We start from the raw sequence: 26,316 nt of genomic DNA on the forward strand, positions 1-26,316 counted from the left end.
TTAAAACCTATGCAATTAATCAAAATCAGTTCTAAGAGGGAATTCTATAGCCATAAACGTCAACATTAAGAAACTAATATTTCTAATAAACAATTTCACTTATCACCTCAAGAGACTAGAAACAGAACAAAGTAAGCCCGAGTGACAAAGGGAAAAAGAAAGAAAAAAAAAAAAAAAGAAAGAGCAAAGATCATAACAGAAATAACTGAAATGGAGGTGAAGAATGCAGAAATGACCAATGAAACTAAGCTGTTTTTGTAAAAGATAAACAGAATTTACAAACTTTTAGCTAGACTATGAAGAACATGAGAGGAGTCTCACGTGAATGAAATCAGAGATGAGAGATGAGACATTACTACTGATACCACAGAAACAAAAAAATCATGAGAGTTTTCTACAGATTATTATAGACCAACAAGCTGGATAACCTAGAAGAAAAGGATAGATTCCCTAAAACATAAAACTTACAAAGATTGAATCAGGAGGAAATAGAAAATTTGAACAGACCAATGATGAGTAAGGAGGTTGAATCAGTAATCCATCATTGCACACAGAAAAGCCCAGGATCAGATGTGATGGTGAACTCTACTAAATATTTAAAAAAGAATTAATGCCAACCCTCTCAAACTCTTTCAAAAGCTTGAAGAGGAAGGAACACCTCCAGACTCATTTTACAAGGCCAACATAACCCTAATATCAAGCCTAGATTAAGACACTATAAGAGGGCGCCTGGGTGGCTCATGGGTTAAAGCCTCTGCCTTCAGCTCAGGTCATGATCCCAGGGTCCTGGGATCAAGCCCCGCATCGGGCTCTCTGCTTGGCGGGGAGCCTGCTTCCTCCTCTCTCTCTCTCTCTGCCTGCCTCTCTGCCTACTTATGATCTCTGTCTGTCAAATAAATAAATAAAAATCTTTTAAAAAAAAAAAGACACTATAAGAAAAGAAACTACAGACCAATAATCCTGATGAATATAGATGAAAAAAATTCTTGATAAAATATTATCCTCTGAGACATGCTACCATATTCACCTGACAACTAGTCATGCACATTGCAGTTGAAGTGACACTGTGGCCTGCCATTCTGGTCATCCCATGCCTATTGCTCATAGCGTCATCTGAAATTTTCAGAACCAAGTTAATATCCTACACTTACTGTAAACACATGGCCCTGGTGAAGCTTGCCACAGAAGATGTTTCCATCAACAAAGTCTATGGTCTCCTTGGAGCCTTTATTGTTGGTGGCCTGGACTACATTTTGATCAGCCTCTCCTATGTACAAATATTTATCACTGTCTTCCACCTGCCGCAGAAAGAGGCACATCTGAAGGCATTGAGTACCTGTGTTCCCCACATATGTGTCTTCTTCCAGTTCTATCTCCTGGCTTTTTAATTTATTTTATTTTATTTTATTTTTTTTACCTTTTTCACCCACAGGTCTGAATCATATATTCCATCACATAAAAATATTACCTTATCCAACCTTTACCTACTGGTTCCACCTTTCCTCAAACCACTTGTGTATGGGGTGAAAACAAAACACATCTGGGATAAGGTAGTAAAAATGTTTCATTCTAAAAGCCAGGGCTGATATTTGTTGGAAATACTTCCTCTTACAGATTTCATGGCTAATCTTTTGGTCCTATGTGTTGTGAAAATCCAGCTAACAGTTTGGAATATTGTCATGCATTATGAATGAAGAATGAATGATTGAATGAATGAATGAATAATTATTTTAAATAATCCCACACGATATTGAGCTTATATCAGAAGGCAGTTATTAGAAATTGAGGAAATAGAAGAACAGATAAGACACTGAAATACTAAATGCAGGCTATAAGAAAAGCCAGAATACATGACTTCCTTAGCACCTGATGCTGTTTGGAGCAGAACAGACAAATTCAAGGTCCTTTTGCAGATTGTAGTAGAACGTAATATTTAACACTGATTGTTTTATACTTAGAGCACTATGATTAACCTCCTGTATATAATATACAAGTCCAACTACATTTTTTCTCCAGCTTTTTTAAAATCTTCCTACTGTTTACTTTTCCCTTAAAAATTCATCCCTTGAGCATAACAAATATCATGGAGGACAAGGGGTGTTAGAGAGGAGAAGGGAGTTGGGGTAAATTGGAAGGGGAGGTGAATCATGAGAGACTATGGACTCTGAAAAACAAGCTGAGGCATTTGAAGTGGCGGGGGGGTGGGAGGTTGGGGTACCAGGTGGTGGGTATTATAGAGGGCACGGATTGCATGGAGCACTGGGTGTGGTGAAAAAATAATGAATACTGTTTTTCTGAAAATAAATAAATTGAAAAATTAAAAAAAAAATCATCCCATGAATATATCTTTGTTAAATATAGTTGGAACTATGTCTGATATAAAGATCTATAAATATCTCCTTTTTCTCAAATCCTCTCTATTAAGCAATTTATGTTTAATCAAATTGCTCCTTCTCTTAACCTAAAAATATATTTGCTCCACCAATCTGGCACTAAGGCCACACTAATCTTTTTATTCTTCTCCAGGGTTCATTTAATTTTTTCATTTATATAAAGAGCAATTTGAGAAAAGCTCTGGTATTTGTTTGTTGTTGTTGTTTTTATTGCTGTTTTTTAAGGAATGTGAAGGTAAGTTCTAGAGTTATTTTAAACAGCATTTTTTTTTTTAACATGTAATGTATTATTAGCCCCAAGGGCACAGGTCTGTGAATCACCAGGTTTACACACTTCACAGCACTCACCATAGCACATACCCTCCCCAATGTCCATAACCCCACCACCTTCTCCCTGCCCCATTCCCCACTGGCAACCCTCAGTTTGTTTTGTGAGATTAAGAGTTACTTATGTTTTGTCTCCCTCCAGATCCCATCTTGTTTCATTTATTCTTTTCCTACCCCCTAACCCCCCGTGTTACATCTCCACTTCCTCATATCAGGGAGATCATGTGATAGTTGTCTTTCTCTGATTGATTTATTTCGCTAAGCATAATACCCTCTAGTTCTATCCACATTGTTGCAAATGGCAAGATTTCATTCCTTTTGATGGCTGCATAATATTCCATTGTATATATATATATATATATATATATATATATATATATATATATATATATATACCACTTCTTCTTTATCCATTCATCTGTTGACGGACATTAGGTTCTTTCCATAGTTTGGCTATTGTGGACATTTCTGCTATAAACACTCGGGTGCATGTGCCCCTTCAGATCACTACGTTTGTATCTTTAGGGTAAATACCCAGTAGTGCAATTTCAGGGTCCTAGGGTAGCTCTATTTTCAACTTTTTGAGGAACCTCCATGCTGTTTTCCAGCTTGCATTCCCACCAATAGTGTAGGAGGGTTCCCCTTTCTCTGCATCTCACCAGCATCTGTCATTTCCTGACTTGTTGATTTTAGCCATTCTGACTGGTGTGAGGTGGGATCTCATTGTGGTTTTGATTTGTATTTCCCTGATGCCGAGTGATGTGGAACACTTTTTCCTGTGTCTGTTGGCCATCTGGATGTCTTCTTTGCAGAAATGTCTGTTCATGTCCTCTGCCCATTTCTTGATTAGATTATTTGTTCTTTGGGTGTTTAGATAAGTTCTTTATAGATTTTGGATACTAGCCCTTTATCTGATATGTCATTTGCAAATATCTTCTCCCATTCTGTCAGTTGTCTTTCGATTTTGTTAACTGTTTCCTTAGCTGTGTAAAAGATTTTGATTTTGATGAAATCCCAATACTTCATTTTTGCCCTTGCTTCCCTTGCCTTTGGAGATGTTCCCAGGAAGAAGTTGGTGTGAATGAGGTCGAAGAGATTGCTGCCTGTGTTCTCCTCAAGAATTTCGATGGATTCCTTTCTCACATTGAGGTCCTTCATCCATTTGGAGTCTATTTCCATGTGTGGTGTAAGAAAATGGTCCAGTTTCATTTTTCTGCATGTGGCTGTCCAATTTCCCCAGCACCATTTGTTGAAGAGGCTGTCTTTTGTCCAATGGACATTCCTTCCTGCTTTGTTGAAGATTAGTTGACCATAGAGTTGAGGGTCTATTTCTGGGCTCTCTATTCTGTTCCATTGATTTATGTATCTGTTTTTGTGCCAGTACCATACTGTCTTGATGATGACAGCTTTGTAATAGAACTTGAAGTCTGGAATTGTGATGCCACCAACTTTGGCTTTCTTTTTCAATATTCCTCTGGCTATTTGAGGTCTTTCTGGTTCCATATAAATTGTAGGATTATTTGTTCCATTTCTTTGAAAAAATGGATGGGACTTTGATAGGAATTGCATTACATGTGTAGATTGCTTTAGGTAGCATAAACATGTTCACAATATTTGTTCTTCCAGTCCAGGAACTTGGAACATTTTTCGATTTCTTTGTGTTTTCCTCAATTTCTTTCATGAGTACTTTAATAGTTTTCTGAGTATAGATTCTTTGCCTCTTGGGTTAGGTTTATTCCTAGGAATTTTATGGTTTTGGGTGCAATTGTAAATGGAATTGACTCCTTAATTTCTCTTTCTTTTGTCTTGTTGTTAGTGTAAAGAAATGCAACTGATATCTGTGCATTGATTTTATATCCTGGCACTTTACTGAATTCCTGTACAAGTTCTAGCAGATTTGGAGTGGAGTCTTTTGGGTTTTCCACATATAGTATCATATCATCTGTGAAGAGTGATAGTTTGACTTCTTCTTTGCCAATTTGGATGCTTTTACTTTCTTTTTGTTGTCTGATTGCTGAGGCTAAATCTTGTAGTACTATATTGAATAGCAGTGGTGATAAAGGACATCCCTTTTGTGTTCCTGACGTTAGTGAAAAAGCTTTCAGTTTTTCTCCATTGAGAATGATATTTGCGGTGGGCTTTTCATAGATGCCTTTGATGATATTGAAGTATGGACCCTTAACCCTACACTTCGCAGAGTTTTGACCAGGAAGGGATGCTGTACTTTGTCAAATGCTTTTTCAGCATCTGTTGAGAGTATCATGTGGTTCTTGTTCTTTCTATTAATAATATAATGTATCACATTGATTGATTTGCAGATGTTGAACCAACCTGATAGCCCTGGAATAAATCCCACTTTGTCGTGGTGAATAATCCTTTTAATATGCTGGATCCTATTGGCTAGTATTTTGGTGAGAATTTTTGCATTCAAACAGCATTATTCTTGGGGCCCCTGGGAGGCTCAACCCTTTGAGCCTCTGCCTTCAGATCATGTCATGATCTCAGGGTTCTGGGACCAAGCCCTGCATTGGGCTCTCTGCCAGCAGGGAGCCTGCTTCCTTTTCTCTCTCTGCCTACTTGTGATCTCTCTCTCTGTCAAATAAATAAATAAAATCTTTAAAATAAATAAATAAATGCACAGCATTATCCTTAACTTTTGTTCAATCATTTTCCTAATTCAACCAACAATAACCCTTTCATCCAAGAAACCTGGTCAGAAATTATGATGGCTAAGATTCTCACTATGTTGGTTTTCCAAAGTACATTTTTCTTTTTCATAGAAAGCAAGTACATTTTGGTATGCTTTACAATGATTATATACCAGTGATAATATTTCATAGAAAAGCTGTATTTTGCAAGACCAACAAAAGTGAGGGCAACTACTCCAATATTTGTCAAGAATATTTGATACAAAAAGCAGATTTCAGTTTGATAAGGGAGAAAACCATTGTGGAAGTTGTTACGTGCATGAGTTCTGGAGTGAAATGAGCTTGGTTCAAAACATTATTTTGCCATTTATGAACTACATGTGTTGGAATACAACTCATAGTTGTATATTCAGCTACTAAGCTATCAACAAGGAAGAATGACAGGAGTTTCATTGGGAACTAGAAATGGAGTGGTCATGGTGTAACAAAATGAAAGCACTTATGTAAGGCCCTTACCATGGGGTGTGATAACTGGTGAAAACTCAGGAATGGTTATCATAGCCATTATTGTCATTAATGTAAGGTTTTACAGGCGAGATACACACAACACCAGGCGAGATAGGGGCAAGGCAAGGTTTATTAAAGGCGCTCTCAGGTGAGGTTCCACAACTCAGGAGAGGAGAGTCAGGGAAGTTGTGTGTGGGAAGGGGTTGATGAGCTTTTATTGGGCCAAGGCAGAGCAGGGCCTCATAACCATATTTGGTAAGGTTAGAGGTTGGGGGTTAGGAAGTCTCAAAGTGGCTGCATTCTATTTATTGCATAGGTTTCGGTTTGCTAAAGGCGACTAGTCCTTCTGGTGGGGAAGTCCTGGGTAGGGGGAAAATGACAGCCTGGCAGTCATCTTATTGTTCCTCCTGCAATCTCAGGGCTGCTGACCCAACAATCACCATTATCATTTTCATTGTGAAAATACGCATCACTCCTACTGTGCTTGAGCTGAAATGCTGAACCACTATTTTCGAGTTTATTCATACCACACTAAAGTTAATTAAAAAAAAAATTAATGCTTTATGTATGACCCAGTCTGTGGTCTTTTTCATTCACTTGTACTTGTTGACTGAAGTGTTATTATACCTCTATCTCTATCCATATTCACATAGCTGTGTGTGCATAGTCAAGTTTGTTAGTTTTAGGTGACTTTATATTTCTATCATTCGATTTCTTCGCTTGTATTTTCAGCTTTAATACAAGTGTGTGTGCAAATGTTCCATTATGAAAGTGGATTACTCTTTGTCTCCTGTTTGAGCTGCTGATTTCCTTGAATTTTGTATTTTTCAGCTCTGGGTAGTGAAACACTTCCTTTATTGAGTGCATGGAGATCTAAAGTTGAGGGATCTTCCTTGTTGATTGACCTTTATATCACTGTGAAACCCTTCTCCTTCTCTGTTCTTGGAAAAGCTCGGGTTTGTTATTTTCTACTAGCCTTTATTTTAGCTCAGTAATCCTGGCTTCTCCTCCGTAATTCTGCATTCCTGAATTATTAGGTTTAGCTCTTGTGCTTCAGAATTTTCTAACATCAATCTGGTTTATTCTTTTTTTTTTTTTTTTTCTTTTTACGTCCATCTGGTTTATTCTATCTGTCTCTCTTTATTTTAAGTTTTAGTATATTCTATCTTCCTGGCAAAATTCCCCAGCTCTTTATTTTAAAAAATTAATAAATTCCTCTGTAATCCATCCTTTTATTTCCTTGAACCCATTAAGCATTGTCACTTTAAAATCCCTGACTGCTGTTTACAATAAATACACGCGTGGATGACTCTGTTTCTTCTGTTTTCCCCCTTGTTTCTGAACTCATGTTTCTGTCTCTTGCTGTACCTACTAATTTCTTATTGGGTGTTAGACTTTGTATATGAAAATGATGAAGACCAGATGAAGTTATATTGTCCTCCAGTAATAATTCAGCCATTGATCTGTGATGAACTCCATATAGGACTTCTACCTTGATCTGATCAAAATATGACTGAGTTGAAGCTTATTCTACCACTTTATTGGCTAGTGGCCCTTTTGCATCTAAGGCTTAACCTGCTCAGGCTTTCAGCTGTGAGAAAGGGTATAATCCACAGTGTGGGCTATACTCTCTGTTTGCCAAGGGAAATAAAAAAAAAAAAAAAAAAAAAAAAGGACTGCCCCAAACTCCTTCTTTATTTTTCAAATCCTCTCTGCATACTCTTTGACTTCCCATTCCATGCAGTTTCAGAGGTTAGCAAATGTTTCCTCTGGAAACTAACACACGTGGTCAGTGTCAGGTCTCTGTTCCTCCTTTCTCAACTGGAATGAGATGTTTTTGTTGTCCACTTTGGTCTTTTATGCTCTACTAGAGGTCCCAAATCTTTGTTTTCTGACTCTCAAAATGAGCTTTCTGCTGGGAGAAATCTTCCTTTGGGGTCAGAAATAGCAGATGGCTCTTGGTGTCAGGAATGGCCAGCAACCCCTGTACTGGCAGATGAAGGATGACTCCAGACTTTTCTGTGAAAGAGAGGAGAAGGCAAGGGGTGTGGGGACCAATGCTCAGGGACACAACCCTTGGCTTTTCTTTGCTCTGGAACTTTTGTAGGTCCTTCAGGATACTCACAAATGCTTATCACTGTTTCTCAGGCAGTGATGTTTGACCAGGGGTCTTACTGGAACTAGGAGGATCTGTTTTGGGGAAAGATTTGCTAATCTGCTTGTTCTAGGAGTCCTGCTAAACATGGCCTAAGGGACAATGCCTACCTCTCTTAGATCACAGGGCCTCTGTTTGGGCTAAGCAAGCTTCCAGGAAGGCAGCTTCCCTGGGCATTCCAATGGCAAAGTGGTCGTGCAGACCTCAGAATTCCCAAGGCCTATTCCCTTCTGTGAAACCTTCCCTGCCTCCCATAACAGCCTCTGTGTAACATTTTTGCAAGCTAGGTATTAATGGCTGAGTTCATGCTCTATATTAAGCTCAACTTCTTGTCAAAGAGAGCTTCAGAAAGTCAGTTTTCTCCAACATCCGTAATACTCCTCTCTGGAATCTTAGGTAGGAATTCAGATTCTTAGGACTCTGAGGGCACTTTAATTTCTTCTTTTCTTGTTCATCGGGTAAGCTTTTGCCTCTAGTTTCTCCTTCTTGCTCCTTTTGGGCTAATTATAAATTGGATTTTATACACAAAGCATTTGAATTTTCCTCATTTTTCCCTTTTTAATACCGTTTTGGGTATGCTTAGAAAACTGTGCCAATCACAATATTTATGTATAGTCTGAAATATATGTGAAATAGTTTATGATGTCTATGTATGTGAAAACTCCATGGGTCAGTTAAAATAATACCATATCCTGTGAAAAATCCTTCTGTTTAAATATAAAATACTTCTCCCTAATGAGTATGATATTTGGGATATTTTTTTTAAAGATTTTATTTATTTATTTGACAGAGAGAGAAATCACAAGTAGGCAGAGCAGTAGGCAGAGAGAGAGGGGGAAGCAGGTTCCTTCTGAGCAATGAGCCTGATGCCAGGCTGAATCCCAGGACCCTGAGATCATGACCTGAGCTGAAAGCAGAGGCTTAACACAATGACCCACCCAGGTGCTCTGATATTCAGGTTTTTTTATACTTGAGTACATGTAGAATTATTTTAAGTACTACTAGATCATCTCACAAATGTTGTTCTACACAGTTTTTAGCTACTATTGTAATAATATAGGCAAGTTTGTAACGTACCGCTTTTGGGATTTTTCACTTTCAATATGCCCATGACAATGAATATTATAGAAGTACCATAATTCAGTTAACTTTTTCTCTCAATAAAGAGTTTTGGAAACACATTCATGATGTAATAAATGTTTATGGCCAATTACGTCTTTTCATAGCTCTAAGTAATTTTGTTCTATGCATTAATAAAAATAGAATTACAGTACAAGTATAAATACCACACCTATTTTTTAAAAGATTTTATTTGGCAGTGAGAGAGATCACAAGTAGGCAGAGGCAGGCAGAGAAAGGAGCAAACAGGCTTCCCGCTGAGCAGGGAGCCCAATGCAGGGCTCCACCCCAGGACCCTGAGATCATGACCTGGGCCTAAGGCAGATGCTTACCCATCTGAGCCACCCAGCCTCCCCATATACAGACTATTGTGTTATTTGCTGCAGTTTTATTCTGTTAAGTTGCTGAAAACACAGCATTAATGAACTCTGAAACACAGCATATCGTTGCTTTTGCTTTTGAGCCTCTGATCACATTTTCTATAACCAGTTTTACATATTCTCTGTATGCTTCTGTGTAAGGGTACATTTCAATATGTATTTCCTAGAAATAATGAATTTCATGCACCATTTCATTGTAGTAAGACAGTAGCTGAGCAGCATTTCCCATTTTCCTGGCCCTGGGTCGTGTGTCTATAGATTCCTTTGGATTTCACCCTACAATGGTGCCATCCACTACATTTTATTTAATCTGTCATTACCTCATGGATTCACAAATTTAGCCACTTTCCCCGCTTTGCCATAGTTTCATCACATACTCTCGATGCTACCTTAGCACTTGAGGCACAGCCTCATACACAGATGCGTAAACCTCCTCATGCTTTTTCTGAATGTACAGCATTTTTGGTGCATTAATATTGAACTCACGGACAACAAAGCTATGATCTAAAGGCAGCTTATCTGACACGCTTATTTCCTCTGTGAGATGGACTACAGCCTGTGTATATGAGCCTGGACAGCACTTCCACAACATGCGTGGGGCCATCTTCAATGGTTCCCGTCACCACCACCACCAACAAATGACAGGAACAGAATGTTAAATAGACACAGAAAGGGATACTCATTTACTCCTATTAGATATAAACCAGAAGGCAGAGCTTTGCCTTGTCCAACCACAGCTGGGAACAGGTGTGCTAGGAAACTGAAAGTTTTTGGTGCTCTGCAAAAACTTAAATGTCCACTGATGGTGACAGCACCGAATCATTGCTTATGAGGTTTCAAATACATTTTAACCAGTAGGCGAATTCACAAACACAGAATCTATAAGCAATAAGGATCGACTACATGTGTGTATATATATATATACAAACACATATATATATATATACACACACACACATATATACATATGCACACAAATATGCATATGTAGATATATATCCATATACACATATATAATGCCTTAATAGCTACTTTCAATTTAGTAACAATTTATTTAAAATAAAGTACAAATCTGTAAACTCATACTCTCACATTCTCTCTTGCTTACTCAAATAAATAAATAAAAGCTAAAAAGAGTCACACTAATTTTCTAATAAAATATTTAAAAAAATAAATTTAACAAGCCAAACAATAATTTCCAAAATTGAAGTTTTCCCTGTTTGTTCAGATATTGATGGTGGAACGTCATTACCTGAAGGTACATGTGCAACAATTTGCTTCCTCCCATCTCCACGGCTTAACTGTACTTTGTCTCTGCTGGTACCTCTGCTGCCCAGTCATGGCTAGTACACAGCTGTCATTAGGAGACGAAATTTAAAGAAATAAAAACATCTTGAGATTGCTACTATGTGTTTTATTTTTTATTTTGGGAGGTCAATATTTTTCAAAAGCAAGTACCCAAAAAACTACATTTGCTTTTTATGATTAAATTGAATTTCCTATTTTTATCTATGAAGAGGATGAGACTTAGGAGTGAAATATACATTGAAAGGATTCTCAAAACCACAATTCTATCCCCAACCTAGCTACCGATGTTTTACTTCTATCTCTGGGCCTTAGCAACCTCCCTTAAAAATAAAGAGGTTACTGAAACGGTCTTTAAAATTTCACATATGCTGACACTAAGACTGAAATCAACTGAGAGCTCTCATGAGCACTGTAAACTATACAGATTCAGGGCACATGGTAGCATATGTAGAGATGTGATAGTCAATTCTGTCAGTGTTCACCAAGTCTTTTGTACTCAACTATAATCTACCCTACCCATCCAGTATTCTATTAGGGAGTCAGAATGGGCTTTCTTGGCACATTGGCTTAATTACAGGCAGAAGAGGTGAGGTGTGAGTGACTTTGTGGTGGCCCTAGGAAGGCAGCCCCAACATATGACAATAAGGATTATTATGAATTGAAGTAATTTAAGAAACAGCCAGTACAAGAATACTGACTCTTCTTTGTCTCCAGAAAGCTGGAGGTCCATCTCCCTGGGGAAAGGTACCCTGTCTGCACCAAGAGGTAATGAGAGATCCTTATCATCCGAGGTAGGGAATGTAGGGCATATAAGGCCAAAGCAGCCTATATGAATAAACCTTGTAAAAAAATAGAAAGATAAAATAAATACAGGGGCTCCTGGGTGGCTCAGTGGGTTAAAGTCTCTGCTTTCAACTCATGTCATGATCTCAGGGTCCTGGGATGGAGCCTGGCATTGGGCTCTCTGCTCCGTCAGAAGCCTGCTTTCTCCTCTCTGTCTGCCCTCCTGTCTACCTGCTTGTGATCTCTGTCTGTCAAATAAGTGAATAAATAAATAAATAACGCTTGTAACTACTACTAACACATTATCTCAGCCCAGATTCTAGTCCAAATTACAATTCCTTACTAGTTGAAGCTCCTGAGCATAAATTTTCTTTGTCCCATCCATTCCTCAAAGATAAATTATTCTTTGTCTAAAATGAACAAACACTTCATGCTGGGGAGCCTCAGTGGCTCAGTCGCTTAAGTGTTCCACTGTTGGTATCAGCTCAGGTCATGATCTCTCAGTCATGGGATCCCTGCTGGGGTTCTGTGCTCAGCATGGAGTCTGCTTCAGATTCTCTCTCCTTCTCCTCCTGCTCTCTTTCTCTCTCTCAAATAAATAACATCTTAACACACAAAAAAACCCAAAACAAAACAAAGAAAAAACCCCCACTTCATGCGTTGGTCATTTCTTAGGGTATGAAATTTACTACTGGGCCTCTACGTGCATGGGGTTAAATATTGTTTTTTTCCTGTTAATCTGTCTCATGCCAATTTAATTTTTAGACCAGTTTAAGAGAACCTTGAAGGATAGAGTAAAATTTTCCTCTCAACAACCTTAACAGACAAAACTTGCAATAACTGAAAATAATATGTAAAGGCTATTCATTTCATACATAGTAAATGTACAAATATACCAGTTACATGAGAAAATAAAATCACACTCTGAATTAGAAGTCAAGAAGCATGAATGGTACTGTAAACTTGGGAATTACCCAGGCAAGTGCTCATTGACACACTACGGAATATAACTCACTGTAGTAATTAACATCATACTGAATTTTAAAATTTGGGAATGAGATCAGTAACATATCCTCTGCATATTTCTCTAGCTTTGTGAAAACTAAGTTAGAAAATGACTATTTTCTAAAGTATGCTTTTAATCTGTTAAATATTCCATATAAATGTATTATTTCTGCCACATGTTATAATACGTCATTCCTATTGCAAACACTCCCTTCCTTTCCTTAGAACACATTAACCTCCAGTACTCAGTTTGGTTTAGTGAACCATCTCTGGATCCTAATACGTATTTGTTGGGTTTTGACACTGTAGATGATGGGGTTCATCAAGGGTGGGAAAAGGATATAGATGTTGCCCATGAGGACGTGGACCACAGGAGAGAGGTGCTTTCCAAAACGGTGCACCATAGTCAGACCAATGATTGGGATATAGAAAACTAGAACTGCACAGATGTGGGAGACACAGGTCTGCAAGGACTTGAATCGCTCCTCCCGGGATGCAATAGTCAATACTGAGTGCAGGATCAAGATGTAGGAGACCAGAATGAGCACTGCATCCAAAAACAGTGTGCAGATCACCAGAGCCAAGGCATAGAAGCTGTTGAAGCGGATGTCAGAGCAGGCGAGCCGAAGTAGGTCCTGGTGCAGGCAGAAAGAGTGGGAGAGGATGTGGGGGCGGCAGTAATCAAAGAACTTTAGGCGGACAATGGGAGCAGTGAGGAAAATCCTCCCTAAAATGGCCACACCAATGCTGATGATTCTTGTATTGGTGAGAATGGATGTATATCTCAGAGGTTTGGAGATTGCAGTGAAGCGATCAAAGGCCATGGCCAGTAGGACGCCAGACTCCATGCATGATAGACCATGAACAAAGAAAGCTTGAGCAATGCACGCATCCAGACCAATCTCCTGGTTGAGCCCCCACAGGATGCCCAGGACTGTGTGTACTGTGGACAGCCCCATGCATAGGTCAGTGAGGGCCAGCATGGCCAGGAAGTAGAACATGGGCTGATGCAGGCTTGGCTCTGTCCGAATCACGTGCAGCACCAGGCAGTTCCCTGAGAGTACCATAGCATAGATACAGGAGAAAGGGATGGAGAGCCAAGGGTATTCCCGTTCCAGGCCAGGAAAACCCGCAAGGAGAAAGGTGGAGTTACTGACTTTGGAACCAGCTTGAACAGACATTAATCTATAAAAACAGAAACCTCTCAGAAAAAAAAAAAAAAAGTGTGTGTTTGTGTGTCTTTGTGTGTATGTGTATACACATATATATTTAAGGGAATAGCTTATTAAGAATCCTTAATATAAACTTTCCATCCCTTAATATAAACTTAGAGGGAAAAGCCATAGAAAGAATGACTGGATTTGGCACTACAACTCATTTTATATAAGACCAATGCTTTTTTACCGAAACTGCATTTACTCTGAAACAAACTACATTATGCCTACATGTGAAACCTCCTTGTTATTAGATCATTACCCTATCAGAGGAATCCATGTCCATATACACAATCTCACTGTCACCTTCTATTTCAATGCTATATACTAAAAATAACAGAGAAAAAAATGATTTCTGGCATGTGAAGGTATAATAATGAAGTTTAAGTACACCAAGTAGAAAAAGAAAACACATTTGAGTTTTTGCATTTGAAACCTGGTGAATTAAAAAAAAATAAATAAAAAAAAAATAAAACCTGGTGAATTAAATTGCAAATCACTGCCACGGGCTATAAGATTAACCTCTGCCTGTTACATAAAACACTCAGTCACTTGGAGAATTCATTTCTCAGTCATGTTGTCCATTCTGAAATGTTGTTTTTGCTGCCTTAAAAAAGAACAACTGTCACTCACAGTAGAGATGGTCGCGCCAATCTTGAAAATGGATCTTGTTCTTCCTCCTTTTGTCCCAGTGGCAGGGCCATTCTAGGAGAAGCAAAATTTATGCAGGTCTGGGAATCACTAGAGTAAAGCCTGAACCCCAGGAGGGGCTGAGAGTGAGTGAATTACAGGGCTGTGTTCCTTTGGGGTAATGAAGGCAAACCCCGAGGCAGTGTTTGCAGGGCAGACTCTCCACTCCACCAAATTCTGAATAGTCTCACGAGTGCATGTTTGCAATTACAATTCTCCTGTCCAGGGAGATTTGGAGTAAATGTCAGACAGAGAGATCAAGAAATGTCTTGGTAGCTTGCTCCCTCCCTAATGAGTCCTTACATGTTTTTTGAAGGGCAGCAGATATATTCTATAGAAAACAGCCTATTGTTATTAACAGTTACAACAGTTACAACTTTTCCTTCTTTTTTTGATAACATGACTTCACTATTCAAAGACTTCATGTGCTAGCAAATAAAACATTCTTCAAAGTCAATAGTTTTGTTTAAGGTTGATAATTATTATAAGCTGCTTGAAATCTGAGTCTCTACTTTGATAATAGCAATTACACCAAGCACTTTTTTTTAGCATTTAAATTGCAGTAGGAATTTTAGCATTATTTAATTCTCAGAATTAGAGTATGTCTGTTATCTATTTAAATTTCTAGAATTACTGAACACACATATCTTTTATTTTAATGTCAGTAGATAAAAAATGTGCTTATAAACCAGGCTTTCTGGTTTGGAAGCCCTTCTCCAACACCTGTGAGTACTCTGTCCCTGGGCAGGATACTTAGCTTCATCTAAAGTGGGGATGATGACATTACTTCATAGGATTGTCCTGACAATTAAGTTAGATGAAATTGTAAAACATTTAGAATCACGAAAGACATAAAGCAAACACTTAATACAAGTAAATTGTAATTGTTTCCATTTCAGAGATGAAGAAACTGAGGTTAGAGTGGCATTCTTTAATATGTTATCCATGAGCCACCAGGGCCTATTTTGTACTTGGAATGTGGCAAGCCAAATTGAGATGTTAAGTAAGTACAAATTACAGACCAGATGAAAGACTTAGTTGGGAAAGAATGGTTTAAAATGTCTCTTCAAAAATGTTTATATTGACTACATATTGACATAATATTTTAGATATAGTAGGCTAAATAAAACTTAACATGGGTTTTACCACTCAGTTTTACTTAGAATCTAAAACTACATAATGACACGTGGTTAGAGATATATACTGGAAACTTCCTGAAGATCACATAGCTATGGCATTTAATAATGTTCCAATTACTTAAATGTGAGTCTTTGGACCTAACTGCATAATCTTTCTACCTTAGAAAACAATTTTAAAATATTTATTGTTGAAAATGTTTAATTCATCCAACCTGATCATTTTCAATGTATTAAAAAACTCTGGTTTTGATACTACACTTGATCTTAGCCAAAAGGACTAGAAGCAAATGTAATGGTCTGAAGGGGCATGTGCACCCGAATGTTTATAGCAGCAATGTCCACAACTGCCAAACTTTGGAAAGAACCTAGATGTCCATCAACAGATGAATGGATACAGAAAATGTGGTATATATACACAATGAAATACTATGCAGCCATCAAAAGAAATGAAATCTTGCCATTTGTAACAATGTGGGTGGAGCTAGAGGGTATTATGCTGAGCAAAATAAGTCAATCAGAGAAAGACAGTTATCAATGATCTCCCTGATATGAATAATTTGAGAGGCAAAGTGGGGAGTTTGAGCAGTAGTGAAGGAAAAAATGAAACAAGATGGGATTGGGAAGGAAACAAACCATAAGAGACTCTTAATCTCACAAAACAAAATGAGGGTTGCTGGAGGGAGGGGACTTGGGAGAGGGTGGTGGGGTTATGGACATTGGGGAGGGTATGTGCTATGGTGAGTGCTGTGAAGTGTGTAAGTCTGACTATGCACAGATCTGTACCCCTGGGGTAAATAATACATTATATGTTAATTTTTAAAACAGAAAAAAAAAAATCTCTAGTTTAGGAACACTACACTACAGAAACTGTGGAGAGACTTTGATTTCCTTTAATGTTGCGGAATAAATATTTGAACTTCCCTCTGGGATAAACACTTAGAAATACTGGATACACATTTAAGTAAAACCTTTTTTAATTTCCAGAAGCCAAGATTTAAAAGGTAAATGAAATCCACAAGAATATATGCCACAAATCACATTGTTTGCTTATACTAACAATATTAGCAATGCAGAAACTGTGATTCATATTAACTACACAAGACTCATGTCCCCACACTCATTTCAGAAATATAGGAAAGATGTTGAAGATATTAGAACTGAGCTCCCATGTAGAACCAAAATACTGAACAGATACAATTCAGAAAAATTAAGGGAAGAAAAGTTATCTTTTTCTCAGGAAAAAATGACAAAGGTTTTGTTAACAATATACCCAGAAATCATTCTTAACTTTTTTCATCCTTCTTTCATCTTCATTTCTTCTGTTTTCTGGCAATTTTGAAATAATATATAACCTGTGAGAAAAAAGAGACCCACAGGGGCAAAGCAAAGTACAGTTTAAACACTGAATAGAGAGGGTTTCTTCCCTACATATTTAAAAGTTTTGGAATAAGACTCAAATAGACTTCATATTTGGTAGTAAAACATGCTATAATTAAAACCTATGCAATTAAAAAAATCAGTTCTAAGACGGAATTCTATAGCCATAAACACCAGCATTAAGAAACTAGTATTTCTAATAAACAATTTCACTTTTTGCCTCAAGAAACTAGAAACATGTGTCTGTTGGCCATCTGGATGTCTTCTTTGCAGAAATGTCTGTTCATGTCCTCTGCCCATTTCTTGATTGGATTATTTGTTCTTTGGGTGTTGAGTTTGCTAAGTTCTTTATAGATTTTGGACACTAGTCCAAATATCTGATATGTCGTTTGCAAATATCTTCTCCCATTCTGTCAGTTGTCTTTCGATTTTGTTAACTGTTTCCTTTGCTGTGCAAAAGCTTTTGATCTTGATGAAATCCCAATAGTTCATTTTTGCCCTTGCTTCCCTTGCCTTTGGCGATGTTCCTAGGAAGATGTTGCTGCGGCTGAGGTGGAAGAGGTTGCTGCCGTGTTCTCCTCAAGGATTTTGATGGATTCCTTTCGCACATTGAGGTCCTTCATCCATTTTGAGTCTATTTTCGTGTGTGGTGTAAGGAAATGGTCCAATTTCATTTTTCTGCATGTGGCTGTCCAATTTTCCCAGCACCATTTATTGAAGAGGCTGTCTTTTTTCCATTGGACATTCTTTCCTGCTTTGTCAAAGATTAGTTGACCATAGAGTTGAGGGTCTATTTCTGGGCTCTCTATTCTGTTCCATTGATCTATGTGTCTGTTTTTGTGCCAGTACCATGCTGTCTTGATGATGACAGCTTTGTAATAGAGCTTGAAGTCCGGAATTGTGATGCCACCAACTTTGGCTTTCTTTCTCAATATCCCTTTGGCTATTCGAGGTCTTTTCTGGTTCCATATAAATTTTAGAATTATCTGTTCCATTTCTTTGAAAAAGATGGATGGTACTTTGATAGGAATTGCATTAAATGTGTAGATTGCTTTAAGTAGCATAGACATTTTCACAATATTTATTCTTCCAATCCAGGAGCATGGAACATTTTTCCATTTCATTGTGTCTTCCTCAATTTCTTTCATGAATACTTTATAGTTTTCTGAGTATAGATTCTGTGCCTCTTTGGTTAGGTTTATTCCTAGGTATCTTATGGTTTGGGGTGTAATTGTAAATGGGATGGACTCCTTAATTTCTCTTTCTTCTGTCTTGTTGTTGGTGTAGAGAAATGCAACTGATTTCTGTGTATTGATTTTATATCCTGACACTTTACTGAATTCCTGTATAAGTTCTAGCAATTTTGGAGTGGATTCTTTTGGGTTTTCCACATATAGTATCATATCATCTGCGAAGAGTGATAATTTGACTTCTTCTTTGCCGATTTGGATGCCTTTAATTTCCTTTTGTTGTCTGATTGCTGAGGCTAGACACATGAAAAAGTGCTCCATATCACTCGGCATCAGGGAAATACAAGTCAAAACCACAATGAGATATCACCTCACACCAGTCAGAATGGCTAAAATCAACAAGTCAGGAAATGACAGATGCTGGCGAGGATGCGGAGAAAGGGGAACCCTCCTACACTGTTGGTGGGAATGCAAGCTGGTGCGGCCACTCTGGAAAACAGCATGGAGGTTCTTCAAAATGTTGAAAATAGAACTGCCCTATGGCCCAGCAATTGCACTACTGGGTATTTACCCTAAAGATACAAACGTAGTATTCCAAAGGGGCACGTGCACCTGAATGTCTATAGCAGCAATGTCCACAATAGCCAAACTATGGAAAGAACCTAGATGTCCATCAACAGATGAATGGATCAAGAAGATGTGGTATATATACACAATGGAATACTATGCAGCCATCAAAAGAAATGAAATCTTGCCATTTGCGACAACATGGATGGAACTAGAACGTATCATGCTTAGCGAAATAAGTCAAGCAGAGAAAGACAACTATCATATGATCTCCCTGATATGAGGAAGTGGTGATGCAACATGGGGGCTTAAGTGGGTAGGAGAAGAATCAATGAAACAAGATGGGATTGGGAGGGAGACAAACCATAAGTGACTCTTAATCTTACAAAACAAACTGAGGGTTGCTGGGGGAATGGGAGTTGGGAATAGGGGGGGTGGGTTTATGGACATTGGGGAGGGTATGTGCTTTGCTGAGTGCTGTGAAGTGTGTAAACCTGGCGATTCACAGACCTGTATCCCTGGGGATAAAAATACATGTTTATAAAAAAATAAAATATTAAAAAAAAAAGAAATCATGTTTCTCAAATAAAATTTAATACCATTGGAAAAAAAAAAGAAACTAGAAACTGAACAAACTAAGCCCAAGCTGACAGGAAGGAAGAAAGAAAGAAGGAAGAATGAGCAAAAATCATAGCAGAAAGAAATGAAATGGAGATGAAAAATATGTAGAAATGAGCAATTAAACTAAGCAATTTTTGTAAAAGATAAACAAAATTTACAAACTTTTAGCTAGACTATGAAGAACATAAGAGGAGACTCAAGTGAATAAAATCATAAATAGATGAGACATTACCACTGATACCAGAGAAACACAAAAAATAATGAGAGACTTCTACAGACATTATACACCAACAAGCTGGATAACGTAGAAGAAAAGGATAAATTCCCTAAAACATAAAACTTACAAAGACTGAATCATGAAGAAATAGAAAATTTGAACAGACCAATGATGAATAAAGAGGTTGAATCAGTAATCCATCATTGCACACAGAAAAGCCCAGGATCAGATGTGATGGTGAACTCTACTAAATATTTAAAAAAGAATTAATGCCAACCCTCTCAAACTCTTTCAAAAGCTTGAAGAGGAAGGAACACCTCCAGACTCATTTTACAAGGCCAACATAATCCTAATACCAAACCTAGATTAATACACTACAAGAAAAGAAACTATAGACCAATAGTTCTGATGAATACATTTGAAAAAATTCTTGATAAAATATTAGCACTCTGAACACACAAAGCAGGAAGAGTATATTAAAAAAGCATACATCAAGATTCAGTGGCATTTATCCCTGGGATGAAAGAATAAGTCAACATATGCAAATTAATAACTGTGATACAACACATTAATATAATAAAGGACAAAATCATATAATCATCTCAGTAGAGGCAGAAAAAGCATTTGACAAAATATATCATCCTTTCATGATAAGAACTCTCCATATATTGAGTATAAAAGAAACATACCTCAACATAATAAAGGCCATATACGACAAACCCATGGCCAATATTATATTCAACAGCAAAAAGTTTGAGATTTTCTTCTAAGATCAGAAATAAGACAATTGTGCCCATTCTCCCTACTTCTATTCTACATAATTGGAAATCCTAGACAGAGCAATCAGACAAGAAAAGGCAGAAAAGGCATCCCAATAAGAAATGATGAAGTAAAATTGTCTTTGTTGGCAGATATTATGTTATATAGAGAATATCCTGATGATGACACAGAAACAAAAGAAGCAAACAAACAGAAAAAAAACAGCTAGAATTAATCAATAAATTCAGTTAAGTTACAGGACATAGCAAAACATCTGAAAAAGAAATAAGGACATCAATCCATTTACATTAGCATAGAAACAATAAAATACTTAAAAATAAATTTAACTGTGCGTTAGCTAATGTTATGGCGGTAATCATTTTGAAATATGTAAAATATCAAGACAACATGTTGTGCACCTCAAATTTACACAATGCTATGAGTCCACTCTACCTCAGTAAAGCCGACAGGAGCTGGAGAGAAGCTCTATTGAGAAAATTAGTGATTGCTGAGAATCAGTTGCTCACAAAGACTGGAAAGTCTCCAGAGCAACAGAAGAAACAGAGTATCTACCTTGTGGTAGCTGGTGAGAGTTGAAAGCCTGGTTTGTGAAGGAAGGCAGTATGATAGAGGATCTTAAACTCACTGATGATCTTGCAGAAAGCAAATAGAACTGATAAATGAGATACTCTTAGTGTAAATTTAAAGATTAGAGAGAACTCCTGAAACCTTTAAACCTCATGCTTTATGAAAGCAACAGGCATTGAAGTGATCCCAATGAAATTGAAGACAGAGAGATGAGTAGTTCAAAGCATGTGCCTTGGAGTCAGCCGGCAAGGATTTCAAATCTTCACTACAGTGTGACTTTAGCAAGCTGCTTAATCTCTCTTGAACTCAATGTAGTCATCTATAACGAGGGCTCACAATAGTGCCCACTACGTAGGGTTTGTGTGGTATTATCTACTTCACAACTGAAGTATAACTAACGTACAGTGTTATATTAGTTTCTGTAATAGTTTTTAATAGTTTTAAAACAGTGTTTGAACTTTAAATGGAGTATGTGTCTGTTAAATAAAACAAGTGCATTCCCCATGGCTAATTCCAGATTGCAGGCAGATGATGACTATTTTGAACATTCCCTTTGAAATGTGAACAGAATATCTCTAGGGACATGCGGTCCATTTATATCCATATCTTTCCTGATGTTATATACTACGGCCCTCCAGCTCTCTCTTGGTATAAGCACTTACAAAGATACAATCTACTTTCTTCAGAGCAGAGAAACAAATGTATCTTGGAGTTTTTGCAATTGAGTTGAGACTTGAGCAGTAATTGGCAGATAGAAGAGAAAGCTGGAATCACTGGTTGTATGAAGAGACAGACTGAACAGCATTCAAAAGATGAAGAATAACTTTTTACAAATACTCTGAAAGATTAGTAGACATCTGGAAAGTCAAAATTTATCATAATTGCTAGTTGCTTGAGAAAAGACAAAATCTATTTAGGATCACTTTTTCCTTCATCTACGCTCCGTATTTTTCTAGGTAGAAATAAAACAAGATTCCTAAATGTCGAGGGGTACTTGGATAACAGATGTGAACAACAATAAATGTGACTTTTTAATTTAAAGAATTCTGTAATACATACATACACCACTTTTGCTCGGATTGATCCTATATGAGAATACAAGTTGTATGAAAGTTACCTAGCAAATGGACACCAACATTGACTCATAGAGAAAATACCTCACATCATCCATGCTTGCTTTTCCACCTTACAGCACCAATTCCTCAACATTTCTCCTAACAGGCTTCCCTGGCCCGGAACGGGAATGAATACCCTTGGCTCTCCATCCTTTCCTCCTGTATCTATGCTATGGTACTCTCAGGGAACTGCGTGGTGCTGCATGTGATTCAGACAGAGCCGAGCCTGCATCAGCCCATGTTCTACTTCCTGGTCATGCTGGCCTTCACTGACCTGTGCATGGGGCTGTCCACAGTACGGACAGTGCTAGGGATCTTGTGGGAACTCAGTCAGGAAGTCAGCCTGGATGCCTGCATTGCCCAAACTTATTTCATCCATCTGTCTCTCAGAGTCTGGAGTTCTTCTGGCCATGGCTTTTGATCGCTTTACAGCAGTCTATAATCCTCTGAGGTATACGTCCATACTAACCAGTGCCGGAATCATTAAGATTGGGCTCGGGGGACACCTGGGTGGCTCATTGGGTTAAGGCCTCTGCCTTCGGCTCAGGTCATGATCCTGGGGTCCTGGGATCAAGCCCCGCATCGGGCTCTCTGCTCAGCCGGGAGCCTGCTTCCTCCTCTCTCTGCCTGCCTCTCTGCCTACTTGTGACCTCTCTCTCTCTGTCAAAAATAATAATAATAATAATAATAATAATAATTGGGCTGGGAATTTGGGTTAGGAGTTTTGCATTCATCCTTGCTCTCATAATCCGCCTCAAGTTTTTCACTATTGCCATTCCCACATCCTCTCCCACTCTCTCTGCCTGCACCAGGACCTACTTCGGCTCGCCTGCTCGGATATCCGCTTCAACAGCTTCTATGCCTTGGCTCTGGTGATCTGCACACTGTTTTTGGATGCAGTGCTCATTCTGGTCTCCTACATCTTGATCCTGCACTCAGTATTGACTATTGCATCCCGGGAGGAGCGATTCAAGTCCTTACAGACCTGTGTCTCCCACATCTGTGCAGTTCTAGTTTTCTATATCCCAATCATTGGTCTGACTATGGTGCACCGTTTTGGTAAACACCTGTCTCCTGCGGTCCATGTCCTCATGGGCAACACCTACATCATCTTCCCACCGCTGATGAACCCTATCATCTACAGTGTGAAGACCCAACAGATCCATGGCAGAATTCAGAAGTGGTTCTCCATGAAGAGGGAGTGAAGCACTTTAGATTACAGAGACGCAAGTGGTTTACATGTAGAAAATTTCAGGCGGGGAGAGGGGAGGAATATATTTTATTAATAAAGTTAAAAATAAGGCAATTGAAAACTGAGACTTATAGGATATGCCATGACTTGAAGGATTTGTAAGTATCAAAAATGGTAATCAAGGGGCACTTGGGTGGCTCAGTGGGTTAAAGCCTCTGCCTTTGGCTCAGGTCATGGTCCCTGGGTCCTGGGATCAAGCTCCCCATCCAGCTCCCTGCTCAGCAGGGAGCATGCTTCCCTTCCTGTATCTCTCTGCCTGCCTCTCTGCCTGCTTGTGATCTCTATCTGTCAAATAAATAAATAAAATCTTTTAAAAAAATGGTAATCAATAGTAATCAAACCCAAGTTTGAAGCTCTGATAGTAGAGTCATTTGTCACATTTCATTATCATTTCTGCCTATAAAAAGTAATATTCACAATTGTCCAGAAAAGTTTAACTTGAAAAGAATACCTACAAAAAAGCCATCCAAACACACAGTGTACATTCATCCCCGGAGGTACAATTTTATCACCACTTTCTATGGTTGCCTTGATCAATGTAGACATTACAGTTGGTTTCCAACGTTAAGTGATGTTTTCAGACTGGTTTGTAGTTTGATGTAGAGTCATTCCAAGGCATCATCATCCTTGTCTTCACATTAATTTGTCAACAGACAACTCTGTTTCCTGCTTCTCAGAAGAATTTCTATCACTTTTTTTTTTAACATATCTCTAAATAACTACCAACCTGACAATCTTATTTGAGTCTTACAGAAATTCATATCCTTTACTGTGTAGAATAAATGTTTCACTGATCTGCTTTATAGGAATTTCTTTTATCTTTTCTAGATTTGATAAATATCAGCAAGGCAAAAACTTTTCTTTTTTTGTAGGGGCTTTCCTACTGATGGCAAACCATGTTTACTTAATAATTAATGTGAGGTCAGATAACTAGCCACTTGGGAAAGTAACCTAGTCTATACTGGTAGCTATGTAAAATTGTCATTCTTGAGGATCTTTAAGAGAGAGGATACTGTTATCTTTTTTAATCTGTAGCAACAACTTTTCTTCATCATTCTCATCCTATTCACCAAATTAGGAAAAATACTCCTGCATATGGGCTAGATAGAGCTGATCTTTACTACTTTGTGGAACTCTGTCCATAAGCTTCTGAGAGCAAACTTGGTAAGTAGTTCATCTCCTTATAAGATTCCTTTGGAGTCTTTATATTTTGGGAACTCAAGATTTGAACAAATCATGAATGGTGCAGTGGATTGAAAATAAAAATAACTTGCAATCTTCAAAGGTAATATGGCATTGGGTTTACAATATTACATTTGCCCTTTTTCCTACTTCCCATTAAAATACATCTATAAAATACATCTAAATGTGTATCAAATGTAGATTTCACAACAACTCAAAAATAAGGAAAAATTGTTAAATGATTAAAAGCTTGTAAGTAATTTCCATAATGTAAATGAGGCTACATTGTAAACAAATCTGGTTTAAAACATATAATGGATTATTCGTGCCTCTTTGTGAACTGAAAAGAATCACCAGTCTGAATCTATTTAAGAAGTAATTTTTTCCCATTCAACTTATAATCAAAGAGATGGAGTTTAAAACAGCAATGATTATGTAAAAAAAAGATTTTTCATAGGGTTTTGTCCTAATTTTCTTTAAAGTATGGAAAAAGTCAAGAACTTTCATTATATGTTAATAATTTAATGTTATTTCTTAATTAGTCAATGAGATGAATTTAAAAATTAATTAAAATGTTCATATGAGATGGAAGAAAATAATGTTCATAGTGACTTCAAACTGACTCTAAATGTTATATTCAGTAATTTCTTTTCTAACAATTTGTTAAAATTATAAGCGTTAGGGGTGTCTGGGTGTCTCCGTGTCTCAGGCAGTTGAGTGTTTGCCTCTCTTTCCACTCAGGTCATGATCTTTGGGTTTTAGGGTCAGGCTCCCTGCTCGAGATTCTCTCTTCTGCTCTCTGTCCCTCCCCCACCCAGGGCGCAAGTGGGTGTCCCTTCTCACTGTTCTCACTCACTCTCTCCCTAAAAAAACAAAGGAAAAAAAAAATCATTAAAACTCAGGTAGTGGTTGTAAGGGCATACACCTGAAATAGAAATATGTTCCTACTGTACATAACTGTATCTGTTCTCCTAAAACATTTCCATAGTTTCACTGACTAAACAACAATATATTTAACTTCACAAATTTTTTATACTTTCTTAGAGAAGATTAAAAGAGAAATAAAAGAATTTAAAAACTACATTTCCAAGGGTGTTTGAGTGGCTCAGTTGGTTAAATCTCCAACTCATCATTTTAGCCCAGGTCATGATCTCAGGGTCCTGGATTGAGGCCTACGTTAGACTCCCCTCTAAGCGGAGAGTCTGCTTGAAGATTCTTTCTCTTTCTCTTTCTCTTTCTCTTTCTCTTCCTCTGCCCCTTTGCCAGCTTTAGAGAGAGATGCTCTAAAATAAATAAATAAATAAATAAATAAATCTTTAAAAAAATACATTTCAAGGAAAGCTTGGGAGTAGTTTCTAAAATTAATAAAATACATATAAACCAACAATATTTTGTACAATAAGATATAAGAAAAAGGAACACCCACACCCACACATCTGAGTATAATAGAATCTTAAGTACAGAACTAACAGTAGATATATAGAAAAAATGAATACATTTAATGAATTTTAGGGCCATTTAAATTCTTTCAGAAAATAGAGATTATTTAATAATCATTTAGCAATTTTAGAGATAAATATATGCCTAATTTCTTTTTATTTCAAGTTTTTATTTAAATTTCAGTTAGCTAACATATAGTGCAACTTGAATTTCAGGTGTAGGATTTAGTGATTCACTACCCACATACAAACTAGGTGCTCACCACACTATGTCCATCACCTATTGACCTCATTCCCCTGCCCTATACCTAATTTCTTAACACAAACACAGTTGTTACAAT

The 26,316-nt window shown here is 37.6% G+C and overlaps 1 protein-coding gene and 2 pseudogenes across 1 annotated transcript; 2 read left to right on the plus strand and 1 right to left on the minus strand.

Annotated features, from left to right (window-relative positions):
• Window positions 1-998: 998 nt before the first annotated feature.
• On the plus strand, window positions 999-1,586 carry LOC106007355 (annotated as a pseudogene).
• An 11,284-nt stretch (window positions 1,587-12,870) lies between these two features.
• Window positions 12,871-13,806, minus strand: LOC123389597 (olfactory receptor 51V1-like). Its single transcript, XM_045071527.1, has one exon. It carries the CDS (start codon window positions 13,804-13,806, stop codon window positions 12,871-12,873), a length of 936 nt encoding a protein of 311 aa, XP_044927462.1.
• Window positions 13,807-14,117: 311 nt separating this feature from the next.
• On the plus strand, window positions 14,118-23,307 carry LOC123389569 (annotated as a pseudogene).
• Window positions 23,308-26,316: the final 3,009 nt, after the last annotated feature.

The sequence above is a fragment of the Mustela putorius genome, unplaced genomic scaffold (genome assembly GCF_011764305.1).
Source record: "Mustela putorius furo isolate JIRA1106 unplaced genomic scaffold, ASM1176430v1.1 tig00003987_pilon_pilon_pilon, whole genome shotgun sequence".
Classification (NCBI taxonomy): domain Eukaryota; kingdom Metazoa; phylum Chordata; class Mammalia; order Carnivora; family Mustelidae; genus Mustela; species Mustela putorius.